The sequence below is a fragment of the Diceros bicornis genome, chromosome 18, assembly GCF_020826845.1.
Source record: "Diceros bicornis minor isolate mBicDic1 chromosome 18, mDicBic1.mat.cur, whole genome shotgun sequence".
Lineage (NCBI taxonomy): Eukaryota > Metazoa > Chordata > Mammalia > Perissodactyla > Rhinocerotidae > Diceros > Diceros bicornis.
Genome location: NC_080757.1, coordinates 13,298,027 through 13,321,468, shown reverse-complemented (window position 1 = coordinate 13,321,468; position 23,442 = coordinate 13,298,027). Strand labels below are relative to the sequence as shown.

The 23,442-nt window shown below is 58.5% G+C and overlaps 2 protein-coding genes across 3 annotated transcripts; both read right to left on the bottom strand.

The window, feature by feature from the left end:
• Nucleotides 1–27: 27 nt before the first annotated feature.
• Nucleotides 28–15,729, bottom strand: MYBBP1A (MYB binding protein 1a). 2 transcript variants are annotated; one of them, XM_058560021.1, is made up of 26 exons: nt 15,499–15,729; nt 15,209–15,304; nt 14,397–14,480; nt 14,224–14,298; nt 14,024–14,131; nt 12,875–13,050; nt 12,554–12,721; nt 12,324–12,441; nt 10,706–11,001; nt 10,306–10,416; nt 9,364–9,489; nt 9,007–9,174; nt 8,810–8,915; nt 6,768–6,864; nt 6,507–6,658; nt 6,045–6,131; nt 5,816–5,965; nt 5,532–5,708; nt 5,271–5,428; nt 3,776–4,028; nt 3,491–3,616; nt 3,340–3,408; nt 2,519–2,632; nt 2,217–2,318; nt 1,108–1,268; nt 28–939 (listed from the first exon to the last, which is right to left on the bottom strand). In XM_058560021.1, the coding sequence occupies exons 1-26, from the start codon at nt 15,703–15,705 to the stop codon at nt 117–119; spliced, it is 4,308 nt and encodes a 1,435-aa protein (XP_058416004.1). In that variant the 5' UTR covers nt 15,706–15,729; the 3' UTR covers nt 28–116. The 2 variants fall into 2 exon arrangements, with proteins under 2 accessions (XP_058416004.1, XP_058416005.1); XM_058560022.1 differs by having other exon boundaries at nt 1,108–1,244.
• A 911-nt stretch (nt 15,730–16,640) lies between these two features.
• On the bottom strand, nt 16,641–19,657 carry GGT6 (gamma-glutamyltransferase 6). The gene is given in 5 exon segments (XM_058560023.1): nt 16,641–18,082; nt 18,380–18,493; nt 18,582–18,784; nt 19,336–19,492; nt 19,495–19,657. Coding segments are annotated over 5 exon segments (1,659 nt in total). The 3' UTR covers nt 16,641–17,060.
• Nucleotides 19,658–23,442: the final 3,785 nt, after the last annotated feature.

The following is a 23,442-nucleotide window of genomic DNA, read 5'->3' as shown; positions in this document are numbered from 1 at the left end:
CTCCCCCCAGTGCCAGAAGATAGTAGCTCACACAGTGGCTTGTTTATTAAAATCATGGTGAAAAAATAGGAGTCTTCAGGGCTGATGGGGGAGGGGCCGAGGGGCAGGGCCTGCATTCAGGGCTTTCTCCCCTTCCTCAGCTGCACTTTCTTTTTCTTGGCCCCACTCTGGAGGAGGCTGGGGCTCCTGTTGGCCAAAGACAATCTCGCCTTTTTCCGGGGCAGCGCAGACTGTGGCGATTTGCCTGAAATGCTCTTTTTGGGCAGACTTTTCTGATGCTGCTTTATGCCAGCAGGCTCCGTGGGGGGCACGGGAGTGGCTCCATTCACCTGGGACAGCTTCTGCTTTTTTTTCTGCAGCTTTGGGGTCTTGGCAGGGGTGCTGGGGCTCGTGGCAGGAGCGTCTGGGGCCAGATTCCTGGCAGGCTCCGTGGCGGGCACGGGAGTGGCTCCATTCACCTGGGACAGCTTCCGCTTTTTTTTCTGCAGCTTTGGGGTCTTGGCAGGGGTGCTGGGGCTCGTGGCAGGGGGGTCTGGGGCTGGAGTCTTGGCAGGCTCCATGGGGGACACGGGAGTGGCTCCATACACCTGGGACAGCTTCCGCTTTTTTTTCTGCAGCTTTGGGGTCTTGGCAGGGGTGCTGGGGCTCGTGGCAGGGAGGTCTGGGGCTGGACTCTTGGCAGCAGGCGTCCCGTTCACGTGGGACTGAGCTGGGACCTTGGCCTTCATCCTGTTCCTCTTCTTCTTGCCGGTGCTGGGGGGCTGGCTCCCACTGGTGACTGCAGGCTTGGCATCCTCCTCTTGTGTGGTGCCCTCCGACTTCCGTTTCTTACGTTTCTTGGTCTCTGGCAAGAATCCCTTTTTCTTCCGCTTCATGCTAATGGGGCTCTGCGTGGCATTGGGGACTTCCTTGGCATCCTTCTTCTCTGACTTGGGGCGCCTGGGAGGAAATGAGCAAAGTAAGGAAGCGCCCAGTGAGGGCAGGAGTGAGCTCCACCTCCAAGGTCCCATGGGACCCAAGCTGCCCAAAGCTCACACATCCGAACGTGTGCAGCATGAGGGTCTTTCCAGCCTCTCCCAAGGTGTGGGCCCTACTCCCGGAACGTACGGGACTCCAAGGATCTTCATGGCCTGCCAGTAGAGGTCGTAGAGGCGGCCGGACCCGGTCGAGCGCTCCCCCTGCTGCAGCCCCGGCTGTCGGCTCTGCAGCACACCCCGGACGACGGTCAAGTCCGTAGTCAGCTTCTGCAGAGAGGCGGAAGGCTGCTGCTGCAGTGGGGAGGGGAGGCGGGGCCTTTCCCCGGCTCTTGGTTCCCAGTCCTCCCACCCTTGCCCAGTTACTGCCCCTCTAGTGACCCGACGCCTTTTTCTGGACCCTCAGCCACTCCTTCTGCGTGGAAATCACCAGTCTCTCTTGTCTCGGGAGGCAAATGGAGCCTCAGATGCCATCTTCGTTCCCCCTTCCCACAGTCAGAAGGCCCGCTCTCCGCTTCCTTACCTCCCACCTGTCCTCCCTCAGTGGCTCCGGCTTGCCCACCTCTGAGGGCACCATGCAGTGACCTCAGCATTGCCAAAGCCCTTCTTCCCATCTCACCCTCCCTGACAATAGGTTATTTCTGAAACCCACTGGCTTCCAGAACACCCCTTTCTCCTGGCTTTTTACCACCACACTGAGTACTGCTTCTTAGGCCCACTGGCTGTTCTGCAAGGCCCTGGCCCAGCCCCGTCTCTTCCCTCCAGCCCCTCTCGGCAAGCTCACCCTGCATGTGCGCCCTGACCAGTGTCTCGCTGAGGACTCCCAGACCTTTCCCTCTCAGTCAGACTGGGGGAACCAGACACTCAGAGCTGCCTCCTGGCCCCCAACCTCACGGCCACGAGCATCTCATGCTCCACCCACCCCTCCCCCCCTGCCTAGAAACCTGGGCTCCCTCCTAATAGCTACCCACCAAGAATCTTCTCCGCTCACGGTCCGCTGCCCCCCCAGGCGCTCCCCAGCTTTCTGACTGGAGCACACTCTCTCGCCCCCGCCCACCAGGCACAGCCGTGGCACTCTGCCCTCTCAAGGTGGTCACCTTCAGCCATGGCTCTCTAACGAGCCAGATAACCTCACCCTGCCATCTAGCACTTTCCCCACACAGCTGCCCACTCGCCCCCAAGCCTTTGCCCAGACTGGTTCCTCTGCCTGCTGGTGACCTCCCTCCTGAGCTCTAGGCTCACCTCATGATTAATAGTCTTGAAAAGAACGTTGAGCAGCTCCAAGGAGGACAGCTCCTTCTGGTGCTCCAACTTGGTCTGGGCCTCACCCAGCGTCCGCAGGTTCTAGGAAGCAGGAGGCCAGGCTGAACCCCTCTGGAGAGCTGCCCGAAGCCTTTCCCTTTTCCATAAGAGAGACTCGAGCCCTGAGGGAGGAAACGTCTCCCTCCCTGGGGCAACCCCAAACCCACCCGAGGCTCAGGGTCCCAGTAACCCTCGCTCCGCGGTTCCTGAGGGGTGTGGGAAGGGATTCTCGAGACCGTTACCTCAGTGACCTTCGCCAGGATCTGGCCGACCAGCTGCTCCCACTCGGGGTCCTCAAAGCACAGTCGCAGCTCCCGCGTGGGCAGGGTCTTCTGGAGCAGCAGGCAGGCCTGGGCCTGGGGTAGGGGAAAAGTGGTCACCGGAGCCTCGGCATGCCCGGCCAAGGCTTAGGGAACTGCAGGGGGACCCCAGGAGCTCTGGGAGCCCACTGGGCCCCTGATAAGTCCACAACTCCAGGCTACATGTGAGGGGCTGCCTGCTGCCTGGGGTGTCACCACAGAAGCTCTGGCCCAGCAATCATCTGGTCCTGTCCCCTCTTCTCAGGCTGGTGGGGGAACCGGGGGGCAGCAAGGGCTCCCAGCTGGACAGAGGTGGCAGCACCTCAGGCTGAGACAGTACCAGGCCCTCTGACCAGCTCAGTGCCATCTTCCTCCAGCGTCCCCAGCCCCCTTGTCCCTCTAGCCCCAGGCCTGCCCCTTTCAGCCGGGCACCTGAGCAAACAGCTAGGGGCTTCCTCTGTGCAGGTCAGAGTGTGAGCTCTAAGGAGCCGAGGGCTCAGGCCACATGGGCAGTGGCAGCTGTGGGAGCATAGGTGCCCCTCCCCCATCCCCACAGCTACTCTGTGCCTAAGGGGGAGGGGCTGGCAGGTCAAAGGGGCACAGGTGGGGTGTGGTGGGGTGGGTCGGATCCCCCCCACTCCCTTGCCTCTCTCCTCTTCTCCTACCCCAGGGAAGCACTCCTGGGCCTGACAAATACCCAGCCAGCAAGGAGTCAAGTGGGTAATTCCAACAGGTCCTGGGCTGGGATCTGGGAAGCCCCTCACCTGATGGCGGGGCCGCGTTTGGCCTGTCACGTGCTGGACCACGACGGGGAGCAGGCTCTTGCAGAGCACCTAGGGAGGGAATGACAGGGCTGGGAGGTGGGGGCTGGGCTGAGCAGGCACCCCAAGGGGATGGACTGGTCCCCCCACTCACCGGGTGCCGGGAGAAGAGGCTGAGGAACATGGGAACGGTGAGCGGGCTGTTGCGCTTGGTCAGGAAGGAGCTCAGCGCCGAGGAGTAGATTGGGGTCACGAGGCTCAAATCCAAAGAGCTGGGAGCCTGGGCCGTGTGAGAGAGAGCTGGTGTGACGCCACAGAGAGGGGTCCCTGGTATGGGGGCAGAGCCTGGCTGCCTTCAGAAGGCTGCAAGGCGGGTCCTAGGGAAGTCATGGCCTCAGCTCCCCATCCGTGAAATGGGTGGGTGGCCCGGTCTGCTCACCTCTGGTCCCTTGGGCTTGGTGCTGGTGTCAGGGCCAGCTCTCTCCTTCTTCTGGCTCTTGGGGATGGACCTGTCAGCAGTGTTGCCCTTCAAGACCCGCAGCAGGTAGAGAGAGGCATTGAAGTAGTAGAGGGAGAGGGAGGAGTCGGCCTGGTGGCTGGCCTGCTGCACCAGCCGCTCCACCTGGGTATACAGCGTCTCCACGTAGCTGCCTACATCGTGGCAGTAGTGCCGGGAGCGGCACAGGTGGTGTCTGTGGGGTGAGAAGGGGCAGAGCTGGTCCCAACATTCTCTTTCCACCCCTGCCCCCCGGCAAGCAGAGCTCACCCCAAGAGGAGGGACCCAGAGTCCCATTTTGCAGGCAGGGAAACAGACATGGAGAGAAAGGACCTGAGCAGGGCCACAGAGGGAGGCACAGGGCTGCCTGCAGATCTGCTCTGAGGACACATTGGGGGGAGACTGGCTTCTGGGTTGAGGCTGCACAATAGGCCAAACACCCCCGACCTGGTCCATATCTCCCGTCTGCACCTGTCTCTTATGGGACAGTGGCTTCCAGGCCCTTTGCAAAGCAAGACCAGGTTCTGTGCTCAGAACCCGGCGTGGCCCCACAGGGCTGGGAACAGGATGGGGACGAGAGGCAGGACACTCTAACACAGCCAGTGCTGCCCAAGCAGGTGCCAGCGAGAAGAGAAAGTGCGGCCTGGGGCTGGCCCAGGAGATGAGCTGGGGGTGCACTATCCATCACGCCCCCTACCCCCTCCGCGCTGTACACTCGGCACCCCAAGCCCTCTGGCCTCCGTCTCCCGCGGCCTCTGTGCTCCAGAAGGCAGGTCTGTGCCTGTCACCTGCACTGTCTCCTTGCGGTCTCACTGCCATCGCCTCCGTCCTGGGCTCCCTGCTCTAGTACAGCCCATCCTGCCGCCCCACTCACCCATGCTCTTGCTGATAAACATACCCACAGCTCCCCAATACTGCTAGGGTGGGGTCCATGAGGCCGGTTACACTCCAGCTGCATCTGACTGGCTTCCATTTGGACCCTCCTTTCTGCCCCACCTGTGGGCTCCAGGCCTGAACTCCTCAGTTTCCAGCACTGCTGTCACCTCCCAGGAGACTGCGTTAGGTGTCCCCACCACTTCGTGCTCCCACTGTCTCCCATCCACCCCCGCCACAGCCCCAGGATGTCACTGTCGGACGACTGGTCTGGTTTCCCAACTGCAGCGGTCCCGAGGGCAGGGATGGGACTGGAGGCCCCGAGGACCATGGGTCTGGCGCAGAGCCAGCGCTCAGTGTCAAGAGAATGGATGGATGGATCAAGGACAGCGTGGATTACTGAGTGCCACGTGCCGCCGTGGTGGAGCTGCGAGCCTTGAGAGTCAGGCAGGCCCACTTTAGAGTCTTGACTCCTATCCTTTCTATCTGGGATCCCTAAAGGCCTGGCTCTGCTCTGAGCGTTGGTCTGGGCCTGTCTGACAGCCCCGCCCCACCCCGTGCTCACGTGAAGATGCGGGCCGTCTTGTGTAGCAGGTCCTGCTCCTGCTTGGTGCTGCTGGTGCGCATGCTGCGCCGGATGATGTTCAGCAACGGCTCGAGCAGCTCCAGGACCAGGGGGTTCTCGGGCTGCTTGGTCACCAGCACCTCGATCAGGTCCAGGACCTGCGGCCGGGAGGGGGCGTTCAGCCAAGTGTGGGGGCACGTGCAGAGGAGGGGGCGGGCAGTGGAAGACACCAGTGGCGGCCCCGCCAGCTCTCAGGCTCACCCTGATCTGGAAGTCCCGCCGGAGCATCTTCTCCTTCTGCAGCTTGTTCTTCTCGTCTCTCCGCGCCTGGATGCGCAGTTTCTGCTCGGCAAAGAGGCTGGCGAGGTTCTGGTCCAGGGCCATCATGGCCTCGTCCCCCAGCTCCTCCTCATCGTCCTCCTCGCTGTCTGCTCCACCCTGAGGGACAGAGGCCCAGTGAGCAGCCTGGCCTCCTGCGGGCAGACGCAGACACACAGACAGACACAGACAGGTACAGGAGCCCCTCCCTGGCTCCTGCTGCTCACCAGCGCCTTCCCTGCCTGCAGCACTGCCATCAGCTGCTCCCGGAAGCCCTGGTCCACGTCCCCGTCCCGATCTTCCTCGTCGCTCTCCTCCTCGTCACTGTCCTCCTCATCCTCCGAGTTTTTGTTGTCCTCGCTGTCTTCGCTCTTGTCCTGTGGATGGCAGGTGCGTCACACCTCCCATCTCCCACCATGCGTCTGCCCACCCTGCCTGCCCCTTGCTGGCAAGTACCTCCACGCTCTCCAGCTGCTTCTCCTCAGAATCATCCATGACTACCACATTGTCATCCTCGTCCTGGCTCTTCTCGGGGTTCAGAACCTGTGGGGATTCCCAGACACCTGACATACCTGTTGCCCTGGCCCCTTAACCCTCCTCAGACCACTGGGGCCCCCTGACCGCCTTCCCTGATCATGCCCCGTCCAGTCTTCCCCAAAAGGCCCCATTTCAGGGAGGAAAATGGAGCCCAGGAGAGAAGGCTACACCCTTCAGTGGCCAGTGCCGGCACCTTCTCAATAGACCCGACGACCCATAGGCACACCCGGATCAGGCCTGCACAGCAGCAGAGTATAAGCGAGGCCCCGACCCACTGTGCAGACTATGGCGAGGAAAAAGGGGTGACGTGGCAGCCCCGGTGCAGCCCGGTGCTTGGAGAGCCCCGTCTTGGCACCCATTTCCCCAAAGGCCTCAACTTACATCCAGGATTAGCTGCAGGGCACGGGGAGTGAGGTGGGAGCAGATGTGGCTAAACACACTCCGGGCCACCTGGCGCATGAGGTGACTGGGCTGGGCCAGGAGGGCCAGCAGGATCTCCACCAGCACCTCCACCCACGGCGGCTCCTGGGGGTCTGCAAGCAGGAAGAGGGCTGAGCCCGAGCAGGGCCCCACCACCCCATTCTGGGTCCCTCTTGTGCCCAGGACGTGCCCACCCCTCCTGCCCCAGGGGTGACGACCCACTGACGGCCTTGGAGCGGGTCCGGCGGCTCTTCTCCCCCAGGCTCTTCTTGATGCAGGTCTGAATGTCGCCTAGGAGGTCGCAGCTCTCTGCGGGGGACTGTGGGTAGGACAGAAATCAGGGTGTGGGGGGGCGAACCAAGCGGGAGCAGCTGGCATCAGAGGCCTAGAACACTCCAGCCACTGGCCTGCCCTGGCCAATCACACTCACAATCCAGAATGGAGGACCCAGCCAGACCCCAGGGGCAACCGAGAGCCAATGACCTTTTACACCTAACATGCAGCCACAGGATCTGAGAGCCCTCAGGGAACAGAGCCCAACATCCCCATCGAGGCCCAGAGAGGTGGAGAGCCTGCCAGGGATGGCTGGGTCCGAGTCGTGGGAAGCCAGCAGGTCTCAGCCTCCTGATTTGCAATTCTAGATTATTCCCTCCACACCTGACTTGGCATTACAGAGAAAGAACTGAAAATCATTAGTTTTAACTAATTTAACTACATTAATTAAATTTAAACCAATTTAAACCCAATTTGGGGATAAGCCCAGACTCCAGCACCAAGCAGTGAGTTAGGGGGCCTCTTGAAAACATCCGGTGTGATCTGTGGCACCAAAAAGGCAGACTTCTCCCTCATAATGCAGTAGACAGCTTCAATGTTTGGGCTAAAGGTGGCAGAGTGAAGGGCAGAATAGGAGCCCAAAGCCCTGGCCATCTTTGTCTCCAGCTCCCTGGCTGGGGCCTGGCACCTTCTATCCAGGTGTCTGACACACCCTGGGTCCCAGGCAAGCTCAGAGATCCCAAGATCTGGGGTAGGGCCCAAACATGTCCCACAATCACCAGGACTTGCTGCTATCAGAGGCTCAATGCCCAGGATGGGAAGTGGCATCATGGCCAACATTACCCACACAGCTCGTCCACGGGCTGGGCTCGGGGTGCCCGAGGCCTGGAGGCCAAAGCCACGGCCAAGAGGCCAGAAGGGAGCGACTGAGAGCCCCGTCTACTTGGGCTACTTAAGACCCAAAGCAGCCCCGTAAGAGCCTCGTGCAACGCAAGAGGAAAACCTCTGAAGAAACCAGGGTTCAGAGTCAACAAGAACCACGAGAGTCCAAAGACCTGCTGGCACTAAGCTCCGAATGTGGTCAGAGCCTCTTAGAAGGGAGAACGGAAAGAGAGACCCAGCTGGTTCCAGAGAACCGTCATTAGAAAGCATGAGGGGGCCAGCCCGGGGTTCGCAGGTTCGGATCCCGGGAGCGGACTGACGCACTGCTTATTAAGCCAAGCTGTGGCGGCGTCCCATATAAAGTAGAGGAAGACTGGGCACGGATGTTAGCCCAGGGCCAGTCTTCCTCAGCAAAAAGAGGAGGATTGGCAACAGATGTTGGCTCAGGGCTGATCTTCCTCAAAAACAAAAACAACAAGAAAGCAAGCATGAACAACGACGTGAGCAGTATAGTGAGGGGCACAGAACCCCATGCTGGGGAGTGACAGAGGAAAAATGACTAACCTCAACCCACCACTGTCGATTCCGGGGGGGTGAGTTACACAGAAAAATTGGGGCCCCACTTCTAATTGACTGCTAACACAGAAGCAGCACTCCTGGGGGTGACAGGTCTGCCGGAGGAGCGCCCCCTCCCAGAAAGGCAGCACTTTCTGCTTTACATCCATCCCCTCTGTTCAGTAAAGCTCATTTTGGGAGGTCCTGTGGGATCATGGAGTCAGGTCCCATGTTTGAATACCAGCCAACAGCTGTGTGGCCTGGGGCCAGTTACTTTGCCTCTCCAAGTCTGTCATCCCATCTGTCAAATAGGAAGAAGTGCCTACCTCACAGTGGTGGGGATTACAAATAAGAGACGATAGCTGGTGCCCAGTAAGGGGATGGAGAGATTCTTCCTTGGGCTATAATTCTACCAGGAATTCTTAGGAAACCTGCCAATTTCAACTCCTGAGAGCCTTCCCCGGCCGCTCACATAGCCCTCAAGCCTTTCAGGAGGAAGCCTGTCACGTCCCAGACCCCAGGCCCATAACCCCCACCCTTCCAGGCCACTGTACCTTGAAGAGGTGGATGCCCACCAGGAGTAGCAGGTGCTGGAAGGCAGTGGCCTTGGCCTTGGCCTCTGAGGAGCGGGCCTCCAGTTCCTTCAGAGTCTGCAGCATCCTGGGGCAAGATGGGTATGCCCTCAGGCCACTGCTGCCGGTGTCAGACCCCAGAGTGTCTCGCCCATCCCTTGGAAACCCCGCCCCCTCACCGGTCCCAGGCCTGGCGCTGCTGCGGAGTGAACGATGTCAGGGCGGCCACGTTGCGGCTGTGGCTCAACAGCATGTCTGCGAACTGTACCAGGTGGTAGGTCCAGGGCTGCCCATCCCGGGTCTGCTCCGGTGCCTGTCTGAACTGTGTGCTGAGGGTCTGCAGCAGGCTGGGTGAGGGCGGGATCAGGGTCAGGGGCTGGGTTGGTGAACATGGCCACCTCCGTCCACCCCCACTGAACTCACTGGGACTCTGCAGTTTTTCCCAGCTTAGAAGTGGAGAGAGCATGTGTCCTCAAGGCCACTTTCCCACCCTGCTCACCCACCCTCAGACCTCTCCCCAGTTGCCCATGGCCCACCTGAAGAAGGCACTGCTGACGACCTCTCGGGCCCGGCTCTCCAGAGGGAAGGAGAACCGCTGCTCAGTCTCTGGGATCTGAGACGTGGGCTTCTTGGTCTCAAAGAAGGCATGGAAAAAACAAAACCTGGGGAGGGTGGGAGAGCAACCAGTGCTGCCTCAGTCAGAGCCATCTGTTTTTAGCAGCCCCTCCTTGGATGGCATCACTGAGGGCCTGGTGCCAGAGGAGGAGAAGCCACTGTGGCGATGAGAGGGAGGGGACATTTCTGAGGTCTGGATCCCAGCTGAACATAGCTCGGCCCGAAGTGGGGAGAGAACCAGTGTCCCTCCCTTGGAACCAACACAGACGCGAGGCTGTGTGGTCTTGGCCAAGTCACACCATCGCTTCTGCACTCATGGGGCTGCCCCGTCTTGGGACTATGGCCAGGGCTGATGAAGCTGGTGCTGTGGCTTCCCTGACACCGTCCATGTGCAGAAGCTGCCCGTGACACACGCGGAGCCAGCCCTAGCCTTCAAGGTCCACCCAGCCCCACGCTTGCTGGCTCCCATGGCATTTCTTTTTTTTTTTTTTAAACTTTATTTATTTTTCCCCCCAAAGCCCCAGTAGATAGTTCTATGTCATAGCTGCACATCCTTCTAGTTGCTGTATGTGGGACGCAGCCTCAGCATGGCCGGAGAAGCGGTGTGTCAGTGTGCACTCGGGATCCGAACCCGGGCCGCCAGCAGCGGAGTGCATGCACTTAACCCCTAAGCCACGGAGCCAGCCCCCATGGCATTTCTTTAAACCCTCTTCTGCCTGAGGGACAAGACCAGCTTGTCTGCTCCCACGGACAACTTGACCCCAAGGCTTCTGGCTCCAGGGGGACCCAAACTAGGACTAGGCAAGAAGCCCGATTCTTGGCCCCCCAGCCATAAGGAGTTGGGGCTCAAGCATGTCTCATACCTGGCCACCTCCTCAATGAAGGCCTCATCCTTCTCCACGTGCACGTTGTCCACGATGCTGACCAGGCGAAGGATGATCCACTTCCGTAGCCGGAACACAGCTCGCTCAGGCCTAGGGGACAGGAGGCAAGGTCACAGAAGCTATCTAATGATGGCAAAAAGGGTACTCCTTTGCCTCATCTTGGAGACAGGAAAATCAAGGTCTCCCCACCCCTAATCACGAGCATGGGACCACAAACAAGGAAACTGAGGCCTTCCTTGAGAACTTAGGCTCCTCTCCTTCCCTTCCCTCTTGTGGTTTGGACAGGACACCGCCGGAGGGAGACACCAGGTTTTTGGGCTTAGCAGGCTCAGAAAGCCAACTGCCGTCCCCAGGGCCCCTCCCCACCAGGCCCACTCACACATGCAGCGAAGCGTCCTGGGTTTTCTTCTGGTTGCTGGTGCTGAAGTCCACCAAGGAGTCCAGGTCGGGCTGGAGAAACATGTCCCGCAGCCAGGCCATGTAGCCCTTGAGGGCAGGGGCACTCAGGAACCGCACGACCCGCCAGAAGGTAGGCACGACGGGGAGGCCCTGGTTGGTGATGGACGTGAAGGCCACCACCACAGCCAACTGCCGCTCGGGGTCATCCTGGCAGCCCTCCAGGAAGGCACCCACGTACTCGTTCATCTCTGGGGCGAACTTGAACTGGCTTTGGAACTGCAAGAGTTGGACATAGCACGGGTCACCAGCCTGGAGGGGTCCAACAGTCCCACCAGCCTCTTCTGCGACAGGTTAAACCAGGGCCCAGAAGCACCCCTCCCTTGTACACAGCCAGGCTGTGTCACCTTGTCACCTTAACGCTCCTGTCTAGCATCAAGGCCTGCCTCCACCTGACGGCTCCAGCCTCCACACCTCTGGCCCCAGAAGGCCCCTCCTTCTTGCCTCTCACTGGATCAAGACAGGCTGTTTTCTGGGCTCGAGGCAGGGTGGAGCAATGGTTCAGTGTCCAGACTGGGCCATCAAACCGACGTGGGTTCAAGCCCCACTTCTGCCAGCTCCTAGCTGTGTCATCGTGGGGCTCAAACCTTCCACCTCTCTTGTGCTCACTCCGTGCCACGTGTTCCCGTGTGGCGGCTTGTTTGTTTAATCTCTGAAACAACCCTTTACACTGTGCCCCTTTGTCATTTTGCAGACGAAGAAAACGAGGCACAAACATGCTTGGAAGTAACTTCTCAGGGTCACGGGCTCCAAGTGGTACCACTGGGATTTGGACCCAGTCAGTCTGGCCTCCCAGCCCGTGCTCTTACCCTCACCCGGGAAACAGGAATGGCAGCTCTCTGGAGCTGGCTGTAAAGATGAAATGAGCAAACCCAGCAGCATGTCCCGTGTACCGGGCGCTGCCTCCAGTGCCCCGTGGATATTAACCTGCTTATCTTCACAACTCTGAGGAGAGTACTGTTTCCCTTGTCTCACAGAGAAGGAGAGGCGGCCCAGGGAAGGGAAGCAAGCTGTGCAAGGCCACACGGTGACTGAGCGGTGGAGTCAGGGCTGGACCAGCAGCCCGCTCCCCTGACTCCATGCTCTCAACCAGCGACCCATCCTCCCGCCGAGCACTTAGCTTAGTGTGGGGTGTGTGGACAATGCCCAAAACAACATCGGTGGTGACAACAATCCTTATGGTAACACCACCCGGGGGTGGCGGGAGGTCTGACAGACCGCTGGCTGTACAGGCCTCTGCCGAGGGGCCCGAGGGCAGAGGGGCTGACCTTGCCAAAACTCTGTTCAGAGGGGATGAGGGGCAGCTCACTTTCCTCAAAGGGAAGGGACACCCAGGTCCCAGGCCCCTGCCAACAGCAGCTGCGCTTGCCCGTCCCAGGCAGGACCACTGGGGCAGGACCATCCCTGATGCTGGAGTAAAAAGCAATCCTCTTTTCCAGAAGCTGGCAGACCCCTGAGGCGGCCCGCCCCCCTTCTTGGCAGGAAGAATCCCAGTTGCCTGGCCCTTTCTGGCTGTGTTGGGCTGTAGGGGCGGCACCCACCTTAGCAGTGACCAGGTGCTCCCCATAATGTCGGATCACGTCTCCCTGCATCACCAGCTGCAGCTGCTCCTTGGACAGCAGAGGCAGGGCCGCGCCCAGCAGGCGGAAACATAGGTAGCTAAGCGGCATAGGACAGAGCCTGGTCAGAGGCCTCGGTTCCCCCGGGGGTGCTGCCGGCCCAGCCCCGCTAAACAACCAGAGGGGTGGAGAGTGACCAGTGCCACACGCACCTGGCTGGCCAGAAGTGCTTCTTCAGTAGCCCTTGCTCCACAACTTCCTTCCAGAACCGCGGGAACTTGTCCTCCTGAAGCGCCAGGCGGAGCAGGTCCAGAGCCACGGTGGGCAGCCTGCGCTCCCTCTTCACAGAGGCAGCAGCTGTCTTCAGGACGCTCACCAGTCTGCGGAGGGGGCAGAGGGGACTCAGGGGGCAGCCACCAAAGAGGAACGGCCAGGGCGCCTGGGGCAGCAGGGACACCCCCAGGCCACACTGCGAACCTGCTGATGGCCAGCTGCGGCCCCAGGGAGAGCCCATCCGCCCAACTCCCTCACACCTGGGGATATTCTCGTCTGAGAACAGGTTGACCGATCCCATCAGCTTCTCGAGCTCTGCGGGCACCTTCTGCTGGGCCAGGAGGAAGAGCTGCAGGTGCTCAGGGGAGCCAAGTACGGAATTCAAGTCGGCCTTGAGGACCTTCGGCAGGACCTCCTGCAACGTGGCCTCTGGGACCTGGGGTGGGGAGACGGATTGATGAAGGGTGGCTTCCTCACGGCACCTTTTGTCTTTCCCTGTGGAGTGAGCCCTATGGGCCCTGGTCTACCTGCCAGGCTCCTGTGAGGCCCCTGGCACAGTGCCAGCCTGAGGTGGCACAGCCACAATCCACCTTGCTGGACATCAGAATCACCAGAGGGCATTTGTTAAAAAGCTCAAATTCCCAAGTCCCAGGAAGCTGGGTTTCCATCCCAGGAAGCTAGGCTTTCAACAAACACCCCGCTGATGCCAACTGGCCCAGGGCTACCCTTTTAATTATTCCTCTTTTGGGTTTTCAGGACTAGCCCATTTCTTACACAAGGAACCCCAAATGGAGAGCTAGGATTTGAATCTAGGTTCTTCTGGCTTCTGCAGCCCGGGCTGCGCAGAGAGCCCTGGCCCAGGATGTGCCAGTCCCCGTCTTTTCCTCAGTAGCAAAGGATTCTGGGTACCAGCCTACCTCCATTTCTCAAGTAGGGCAGTGGGGGCCCCTGAGGGGTCAGCTTTGCCCCAGACAACAGCAAACGTGTTTAATATACTTGCCACATGCCAGGCACTGTTCTAGAACTGCACTGCCCAATATGGCAGCCACTGGCCACATGTGCCTACTGAGCACTCGGAATGTGCAAGTCTGAATGGAAATGTGCCGTATGCATAAAATACACAGTGGGTTTTGGAGACTTAATACAACAAAAAACGTAACGCATCTCTACAATTTTTTTATACTGATTGCATACTGAAATAATACCTTAGAGATATTAGGTTAACTGAAATTTGTTACTAACTACACTTGTTTATTTTTACCTTTTAACGTAGTTACTAAAAATGTCAAGTTACATACTTTTATGTTTCTATGGGCTAGCGCTGCTCTAGAGCATGAACTGAGCCTTCTCCATGTTTCTATAACACGTAGCGCTACCCGAGGTCCCACAGCTGGTCAGCCCGTACGTACCTCAGAGAGGATGTCCACCAGGGCCTTCTGGGGCTGCTCCTGCAAGTGGTTGTAGTAGTGGGCCAGGGTCTGGAGCAGCTTCACCGACTTCATCAGTGCCTCCGAGTCCTGGTACTCACAGAGGGGGAGAGGGTATGAGCAGGGCATGCCACTGCCCCCCAAGCCTGTCCCCCTACCCGCTGTACTCCCAAAGCTCTTACCTTCACCAGCCTGCCTGACTGAAAGAGAGCTAGCACTCCAAACAGGTTTGCAAAGAGAGCAGGTCTCATCATTGCCTAGAAAAAGGATTCCACACACCGGTGAGAAGGGCCTGAGTATTCCCCACTCCAGCCAGGGCAGGGCTGCTGACCCCCCTGGGGCCACTAACTCTCACCTTCTTAACCTTCTGCAGGTCATGCTTCTCTTGTATCTGCTGCAGGATGCTGCACAAGGGTATGTCTTCGAAAGACTGCAACAGCTGCCAGGAGTTGTGGCAGGAGGGAGAGAGGGATTCAGAGGAGTGGTCCAGCCACATTCCAGTGGACTCAACCCCCTCCCACTTCTCCCTTCAACTTCTGCCCAGAGGCCTGGGGCCCCTGCTCCCACTCCAAGGATGCCTCTGAAGCTGCTCACTCCCCTCTGAGCACCGCTGATGATGAACTCTGCTGCTTGAATGCAGCTGAATCTTGCCTCCTTGCCCCATGCCCCCCTGGGCTCAGAAAGTACCTCCTTTGGTCCCTAGATCCCTCCACTGAGATTCCCAGACACTGTCCCCACAGCCTGCTCTGAGGTCCTCCCAGGCTGATCCTAAAGCACTGGATCTTTATCGCCCTTCCAGTTGTCCACGTTCCTCAGCCTCGTGCTCCTTGTGGGGGGAGAGGGCCCTGAACCTTGCAGAGATAAGGGAACCCCCCACCCCCCACAAAGCTTACCACTCCCAGTAAATGTATCTAAGAGGCCGATCAATCGTGTACAAGAAAGAACCTGCTCCAGCTCCCACTCCATCTGCCTGGGCTTCTCTGCTGACAGGCCTGCTCACACACGTTCTCTACCTCCACGTGGGGACGCCTCCCATCAGCTCAGATGCCACCCCCAACTTCTCCCTCAGACCAGTGCCTCTTCCTCTGCAGCTGAGACATCTGCTCTCCTCACCCCACACCGTTTTGACCAGCACGGCTAGGCTCCTTCCCGGAGCCACCACCTCACCTGTGCCAGGGCCAGACTGTAGCAAGGCCGGGCGGTTTCTCGCCCGACCCCGAGGCCAGTGATGAGGCGCTTCAGGGCGTACTTCATCTCGGATCCCTGCGGAACCAAGGGCATCCTCCGGTCGACCAGTGAGAAGAATCGTCCCGCACCCGCCCACCCCCGCACCCCGATCGCGCTCAGCTGGGCATCCAGGTTCGCGACCACGTGCCCCACGTCCCAACCCCTGGGGCCCGCCGCCACAACTGTGCCGGGATCTACGCAGTCCCCTGCCCCAGGCCCCGCCACCATACCTCTGGCCTTGTGCGCAGATACTCCAGCAGCTTCTCCGTGGCCTCAAGCCGCGTCTCCTGCTGCGGCTTCGCAATGTCCCAGAAGAAGTCCAAGAACTCGCGGCTGTGCTTCAGCAGACCATGGCGGTCGGCAGGCCGGGCGCCGCTCTTCGTCGCTCCCCCCGGGGACATAGTCTCTGCGACGTCCTCACTCTCCATCTCCGCCATGCTCCTCGAACACGTGGGCTCCGAAGACAGCCTCTTCCAGGTCAGGTCGCGGCGCATGCGCACTGGATTGGGTCGGCTGGGAGGCGGGGCCCGGAGGGGGCTGGGCCGGCCGCGGTTCTTATGCTCTCACTCCGGGAGACCAGGAGTTTGGGGTTTATTCTGAGCGTGATGGGAAGTCATTGGAGGGTTTTGTGCAAGCGCAAGCCTTGATTCCATTTACATTTTTAAAAGATTATTCTGTCGCTGTGTGGGGGATGGACTGTAGGAGTGCAAAGGCAGAAGCAGGAAGGACAGAGACAGTGGTGGATTGGCCAAGGTAACACAGGAACAGGCCAGGTTCCAGCTAACTTGGAGCCGGTAGGGGGTGATGGATGTTGGGGGGAGAGGAAAAGAGAGGGATGGCAGGTTTGGGGCTAAAATAACCGCGCAGATCGTGGTACCATTTACTGAGCTGGGGAAGAACTTTCTTTGGTGGGGGGGAGGTGGAGGTGGTGGGATCAAGAGTTCCATTAAATGAGAGATGCCTTTTACAGTGGGGGGAGGAGTGCACCCCCGCTTCTTGACTTGAGAAGCTGTCTCTGGAGGGCTGTGGTCCAGAGAGGCCCCCACTCTCTGGGAGAGGGGGGAGGTCAGGGCTAAACTCGGCCTGTAAATTCCACACACCCAGCTCCAGCCGGTTTTGTACCCAGGGACACCCTCTCAACCCCTCCCTTGCTCTGCTGTCTGTTTTAGAAAGTGAGAGTAAGAGGTTTATCTTGTATGTATGGTGCCCCAGGAGGCAGGAGGTGCGCAGAGCGGGGGGAGCTGAAGGACACCAGCCCGGGCTCTGCCTCTCTGGCTGTGGGTCTGCTGTGCTGCCCATGGGGGAAGCCCTGACACCAGGCACCTCAAAGGCTGAAGGGAAATTTTACAAGAAGCAGGAATGGCACATGGCATCCAGGAGACGTGATCTTTATTTCCTTTCCAGCCCATTGAGGGAGATCAGCAGAGGGTGGCCTGAAGGGGAGGACGGAGATGCCAGCAGTACTCCAGGCTCTGCCTGCCCTGTCCGTGGGGCCCAGAACCCAGCCGGGGCTTGGCTTTCTTCCCCCTGTCCTTCCCAGAGCTGGATCTGAACTCGGGGCTGGCCCCAGGCCCTGCTGCCCCTTCCTTATTATCTTCAGGTTCCTTAGATGAAAAAAGAGCCAGAACTCTAGTCCAGGTAACTGACCAGGCCAGAGGTTGAGGGCTTGAGCCAGCAATGAACACATCATCGATGCACACTTTTATGCACTCCATGGCTGCTGGGCCTGCTCTGCCCCTGCGTCCAGGCTTGAGACCCCACCCCCCCATTCCCTGTCAGACACTCTCCCCGCTTAGAACCCCTGGAAGGGGCAGCAGCCATTGGGGACACTGGAGACGTGGGCATGCTCTGCATGTGCTGCCACCTGGAGCAGGGTCCCTTGGCCACAAATGCTGGGGCTCTCTGTTTGTCCTTGCTGGGCCTGGGTTTGGGGCCCGGCCAGGTGGCTGAGCAGGGTGCGAGTCGTGACTCTGGCCACTGCGGGGGTCCCTGAAGCCACCAGCCCCAACACGTCGGCCTCTGTGTCATCCAGGCTGCCACGAAGGATGAGGGGGCAGGCCCAGGCACTAGTTGCAGACTTGGCCACAAGGTTGCTGAGTAGAACCCCGGTGCTTGGGGACAGGTGTCCAGAGCCGAAGGAGCTGTTGAGCGAGGAGGTGAGAAGGAGCACAGAGCCGCTGCTGTCCACGGTAGCCAGGGCACTGCTCCCGGGGGTCACAGTAGCTTGTAGGAGTGGTGGGCAGGGGTCAGGGCTGGGCCCTCCGGAGTGTAGGGCTGCCTTCAGCAGTGCCAGCAGCTCTGGGCCAGCTGAGGGGCTGGGGGTGGTGAACAGGATGCCCTGGGGCACAGGGAGCTGCAGTGCTGGCTCCAGGGTGGGCCTGGGCCCTGCTGAGGGTCCCTCCATCCCCAGGTCTCTGGCCAGCAGATTCAGTAGGGCCTCCCCAGCAAGGTCTGGGGTGGGGGCGAGGGCTGCCTTGTGTAGCACGGCCGCCAGTTTTGGGTTGGTGGCTCGGGCCCCAGGGCCCAAGGGGGTCCCGTCAGTGTGGCAAAGGAGTGGACAGAGGCCCTTCGTGCCCTGGGCTGCCAGAGCCCTGGCCAGGGTTGTGTCTACCAGGAAGCCCTCTTGAGCCAGCGTGGAGGGGCCCACCAGCAGGCGTGGCCAGGGCAGGCGGCCGAAGCGTGTGTGCAGCAAGCGCAGGGTAGGCAGAGCCGAGGGCAGCCCCAGGCCGGGGGCCAGGATCTGGGCTGGACCTGACGTCAGGGCAATTGAATTGCCTGAGGAGCTATTGTGGAAGAGGCCCCAGAACATGGCACCTGAGGGGAGAGAAAGGGGTCACACCGGGGTAAGCGGCACTGACTGGGATCAGGGTCACTGACTTAGCCTGGGGTCAGGAGTTCCTGACTAGGCCTGAAGATGGGTCAATAACCAGGCCTGGGGTCAAGATCACACAAACTTGGGATCAAGGGTCACAGCCAAGGTCGGGGCTACTGCCCAAGTCCTAGGTCCTACTCACTAACCAGCCCTGAGGTGAGGGCCGCTGACTGTCTGAGTTCCAGGTCACCCATCAGGCCTGGGGTTGGGGTCTCTGTCTGGGGTCGTGGGTCACTGACCTAGCCCTGTGGCATGAGGATGCACCACTGCCAGACACAAAGCTGCTCCAACTCCAGCGTCCACGACATTGCCCCCAGCAACAAGCAGCTCTCGGCCCAGGTGGGAGCACGTGGCTGTAGCAAAGAAGGGCCTGTCATGGGGAGGGGCCTGGGACCAGTCACCCCGGCTCCTCCACTCCCCTGAGCTGCCCCCAGCACTGACCTGCAGGGCTGATGATGGCTCCATGGTGGTATACGCCGGGGCGGTGGGAGTGCCCGCTGGGCAGAGGGGCCACAGAGCCCAGGGGTTCTGAAGAGCCACCCCTGGTGTGGAGTTGCCACACAGCCAGGGAGAAGCCAACAGCCAGCAGCAGCAGGGCGGCAACCAGTCGGGCCCAGGCTCCGGGCAGACCACCAACATTATTCCTGCAGAGGGGGGTGTCCTGAACCGGGGCTGGGGCAGGGGACACCCAAGAGCCCCAGAGAACCCAGAGAATATTTCCCAGAAGGTTTGGTCTTGCTTGCAAGAGGAATACAAGTTCACTGAGGAGAAGGGCTTCCTGGCAGAGGGCACATCGTGGATGGAGACCTGGGGATGGGAAAGATCATAGGGAAACTGGGGACAGCTGGGAAGGAATCTCTGGAGAGGAGGTTGGAGAGGCAGGGTTGAGCCAATCAGGAGGGAGGCCTGAGGAGCAGGGCCTAGCCAGGTGTAGCCTGCCCAGCAGGTGCCTTTTGCACCAGGGGGTGGAGGCTGGGAACTTTGACAGAGCAGCTGGCAGGGCTGGCTTGGTACAAATGTCCCTTCAGAAGCACAGACCTTGGATTGACTGGTGCTGGCCAGGTCGGGGGCTGCAGCCTAGGTTCCCCGCATTCAACTAGAAAGTTCCTGGAGCTGAGCCAAGCACGAAGTTGTCTGGCCCCCCTTATGGGCTCAGGCCTGAGTTGCCGGGTGCCCAGACCCCTGCCTGACTCACCCAGAGGAGTCCTGGGGCCGCCAGGGGTTGGGAACGAGTGGCTCTGCTGTCTCCTCCTCTTCCTCCTCTTCCTCCTCAGACTCCGAGCGCGGCTCCCAGAGCAGCAGCTTCTGGTAGTGCACAGGCCCTGCAGTGGGTTCCATGGCCCCGCGGTGCCGCCCCAGCCCTCCTGCCTGTCAGCCTTCTCAGCTGAGTCTCCGGAGGCCCGGCCGGAGCCGGGTGGGTGGGAGGTGGAGGCTGCCTGGGGGAAGGGTGGTGTGGAATCTAGAACAGGTCTGGGCAGGGCACGGGGCCAGGGAGGCTGCGAGTGAGCCTGCCCCATTAGGGCACAGGGCCGCTTACTGCAGGGACCCTGTCGGGAGCCGAAGCTCAGTGAGGTAGGAGGAGCCCAGTCCTAGGGCCATGGCCACAGGCCTGAGACCTGGTGCCCACTGGTCCCCTCCCTTTAGGGGATGTAGCCCTGGATCCCTTGGCCTGTTCGGGACTCTAATCTGGGACAGTGGAGCTTGGATTAAAACTACAGTCACATTGTGGCTTGGATCAGGGCTCAGCATGTGACTAGTTCTGGTGTGGGAGCATCTGGTCTCTGGCTGAGGTCAAGGCTCAATCTGAGGTCACTTCAGGGATCTGGATTTCTCCATCTGGGGAGCAACTTCTTGGGTGATGAAGGTTAACCACCTGGGCATGTCATGTGGCTCTTGTCCAGCAGGTGGCACCACAGACCTCTCAGGGAGTGGCAGCCTGGAAACCAGGAGTTTCCAAGTTCCTTCCCTCTGGGATTCATATCAAGGACGTGGTCTGTGGGAAAATTCTACCACCCCAGAGAGTGCCGCAGGACAAGTTAATGGACTCCAGTCTCATCCGCTCTCTAGTCATCTCTCTGCTGACCACTCTCTGCTATGACCACTTCAAACCTTCTCCATCTCCCCTGCCTCAAACCCCAAACCCTCCGACTTGCACTCCCAGCAGACACCTTGCCTCCTACTTCACACAGACAGATCAAGGCCAACACAGGGAGCCCCCCACATCCACCCCCAGCTACAGACCCACTGTCCACACTGCTCTCTCCTCCCCACCCATTGCAATGGAAAAGCCATTCCCCACCTCTGCTTCTGGCCCCAACCCTCCCGGCTCTTGCCTCCTGCTTCCCCAGGGACCTCACTCTCTCACTGACCCCCTCTCCTGTAGCTTCACATTGTCTCTATTGGTTACTTCTCAACAACATTTAAACAGGGTTGAGTCCCCAGAAATTCTTCTCCTAGGTATATACCCAACAGACATACCAGAATGTTCATAGCAGCACTATCGGAGCAGTCCGGAATTGGAAAGTCCCCACACACCCATCATCAGCAGAATGAGTGGGGCAGGCACACAGTGGAATACTCTGCAGCGGAGAATGAGGGATCTGCAATCGTATGCCGTGATATAGGTGGATCTTACGAACACAACGATAAGTGAAAGAAGCCAGACCCGAAAGACACATACGATTTGCTTCCATTTATGTAAATCACAAGAACAGGTACAACTAGTCTCTGCCATTATAAGTCAGACAGTGACTGAGAGAGGCACAGGAGGGCTTCTGGGATGCAGGTAAAGCTGGTTTCTTAATCTGGTGTCCGTGACATGGGTTCCTGATTGTGAAAACGCATCCACGTTTACGACACGTGCTTTTCTGGACGTATATTGTATTTCAATAAAAAGTTAAAAAAGAAAAAGCTCAAGTATTTTCTGCACTAAAACAAGAACCACAAATATCATCCCTTAATCCTACTCTGCTCTCCAGCCCCTTCCCTTTCCACAAGCGGTGGAGTGGTTCTCTAACTTTGATGTGCATCGGAATCACTTGTTAAATCAGATTGCAGGGCTCCATTCCCAGAGATTCTGACTTCGTAGGTTTGGGGTGGGGACCAGGTGTCTGCTCTCTCAACTCCCAGGTCGTGCTGCTGCCTCCAGTCCTGGAACCACACTGTGAGTAGCCCTGATCTGCAAAAAATCGTGTGCACCTGCTGTCTCCACTTCCTGGCCTCTCAGTCTCCTCCATCCCCAAACACCTAGAGAAACCTTTGGTTTCCAGGTTTTCCGATTTCTTGGACCAATAAAAAATAAACAAACACACCAAATGGAGATACCAGCATAGGGTTGCCACCTTTTTATTTTGCCAAAGATGTGTGTGGGGGGATCACAATTAGCATCTGCTCTCATTTCATAAAATAATTTGATTTAACTTCCTCTTAACACAATGTGGGAAGGTTATCATCTCAGAATGAAGGTCAGTCGTTCCTTCTTAAGAAAAGGCAGTTGGGAAGCTTATGTGTCTGTGTTGCCCCCATCTCCTGCCGCCTCCTCAGCCTGGCCTCTGGGCTCCTAGCGAGTGCTCCCTTTGTCCAGCAGACTTGATTCTTTGGCCCCTGTCCAGACAACATTCCTCTGCTCTTAGAGCTGTGTCCCGACAAGCTGTTTTGGACCAAGACCTCTCCTGACTGGGTTCCAGGGACTTTTCCGCATGTGGTCCTTCTCACTCCCGCAGCTCTGGGCCTGGACAGCGCTGCCCCTACGCCCCCAGAGATGCCTGTTAGCTAAGCTCCAGTTAGAGGCCAGACAGGCTCTGGGGGCGAATGGGGGTCAGGCCACGGTGGCTCCGGGGCAGATGGAGCCAGTCATTTCGGTGGGAGTTGGAATGGCATGGCTTCAGGAGACCTGCATCTGGTCCAGTCTCTGCCACGAAGTCACTGTGTGACTGCAGGCAAGTCATTTAACCTCTGGGAGTCCTGGCTCCACTTCTGTAAAATGGGGTCTAATAATCTCTATCCTCCCAGGGTTGTTGTGAGGATTCAACAAGGAAATTCATTTAAAGCATTTAGGCCGGTGCCCAGTACAGAGTGGACCCTCCAAAAGCTTGAGTTCCTTCCTCTCAGTTCTATGGGCCTCAATCTCACAGTGCTAAATGATATGGATAATCTCCATCCTTGCAACCACAGACACACACCCCCACACCCCCACACCCACCACTCACAGGGTCGCTGCAAGTCTGAAGTGTAGGACTATAGATTCATTCATGCCTTCATTCATTTCCTCATTCATTCATTCATTCTCTTAGTGGTTCTCAACCTTATCCTAATTTAGTTCTGCACATTAGAATCACCTGGTAAGCTGTGCAAAATCCTCATACCCAAGCAGATCAATTAAATAATTAAATCAGAATCTTTAGGTTGGACATTCATCAGTATTTTTTTTTAAAACGTCCCAGCTGTTTTCAATGTGCAGCCAAGGTTGAGAACCACTGCCTTATCCAGCCCACTAGTCCAGAGATTTCTACAACTGGAATCACTTTGAGTGATTTTTAAAAAATACCAATGTGCTGGTCCCTCCCCCTCCCTCAGGCCCACCTCAGTGGAGTCAGTGTCTTTGGAAGCGAGCCTCAGGCATCATGACAGTTTTTAAAGCTCCCCAGGGGATTCTAGTGTGTATCCAGGTTTGAGAATTGCTGCTTATAATAAGACCCTTGCAGGTGCATTGATCAAACATTCACTGAGTCCCTCTTCTGAGGCCTGTGTGCTGGCAGAGGGCCTTGAGGACCCTGGAAACAGCTAAAAGTCAGCTGTCCCCCAGGGCGCAGAGTACAACCTCCCACCTCCAGCCCCGGCTTCTCCTTTCAATCAGAAGGGATCCCAGAGGCAAGGGAGGACACGGACCCAACAGTCAGCTTTTCTCTAGTCCCCGCTCATCATCTCTCTGGCTCAGACCTGTTGTGTGTGTGTGTGTGTGTGTGTGTGTGTGCATGCACACACGCAGGCCTTTCTCCAGGCTGACTTTCTAATTGGCCCCCTGAGACACGCTGAGATTTGACTCTGATTATAGATTTGGAGACAATGAAGTGTGGTGGGGGTAGAAAAATGGGCCTTTCCTCACAAGGTGACTCTCTCTGTGTGATGTGACCAGAATATTGGTATTTTTTAAAAAAAGAATCACTCCCAGTGATTCCAGTTGCAGAAACCGCTGAAAAGGGTTTTTTTTTGTGTGTGTGTGAGGAAGACTGGCCCTGGGCTAACATCCGTGCCCATCTTCTCCTACTTTATATGGCACGCCATCACAGCATGGCTTGACAAG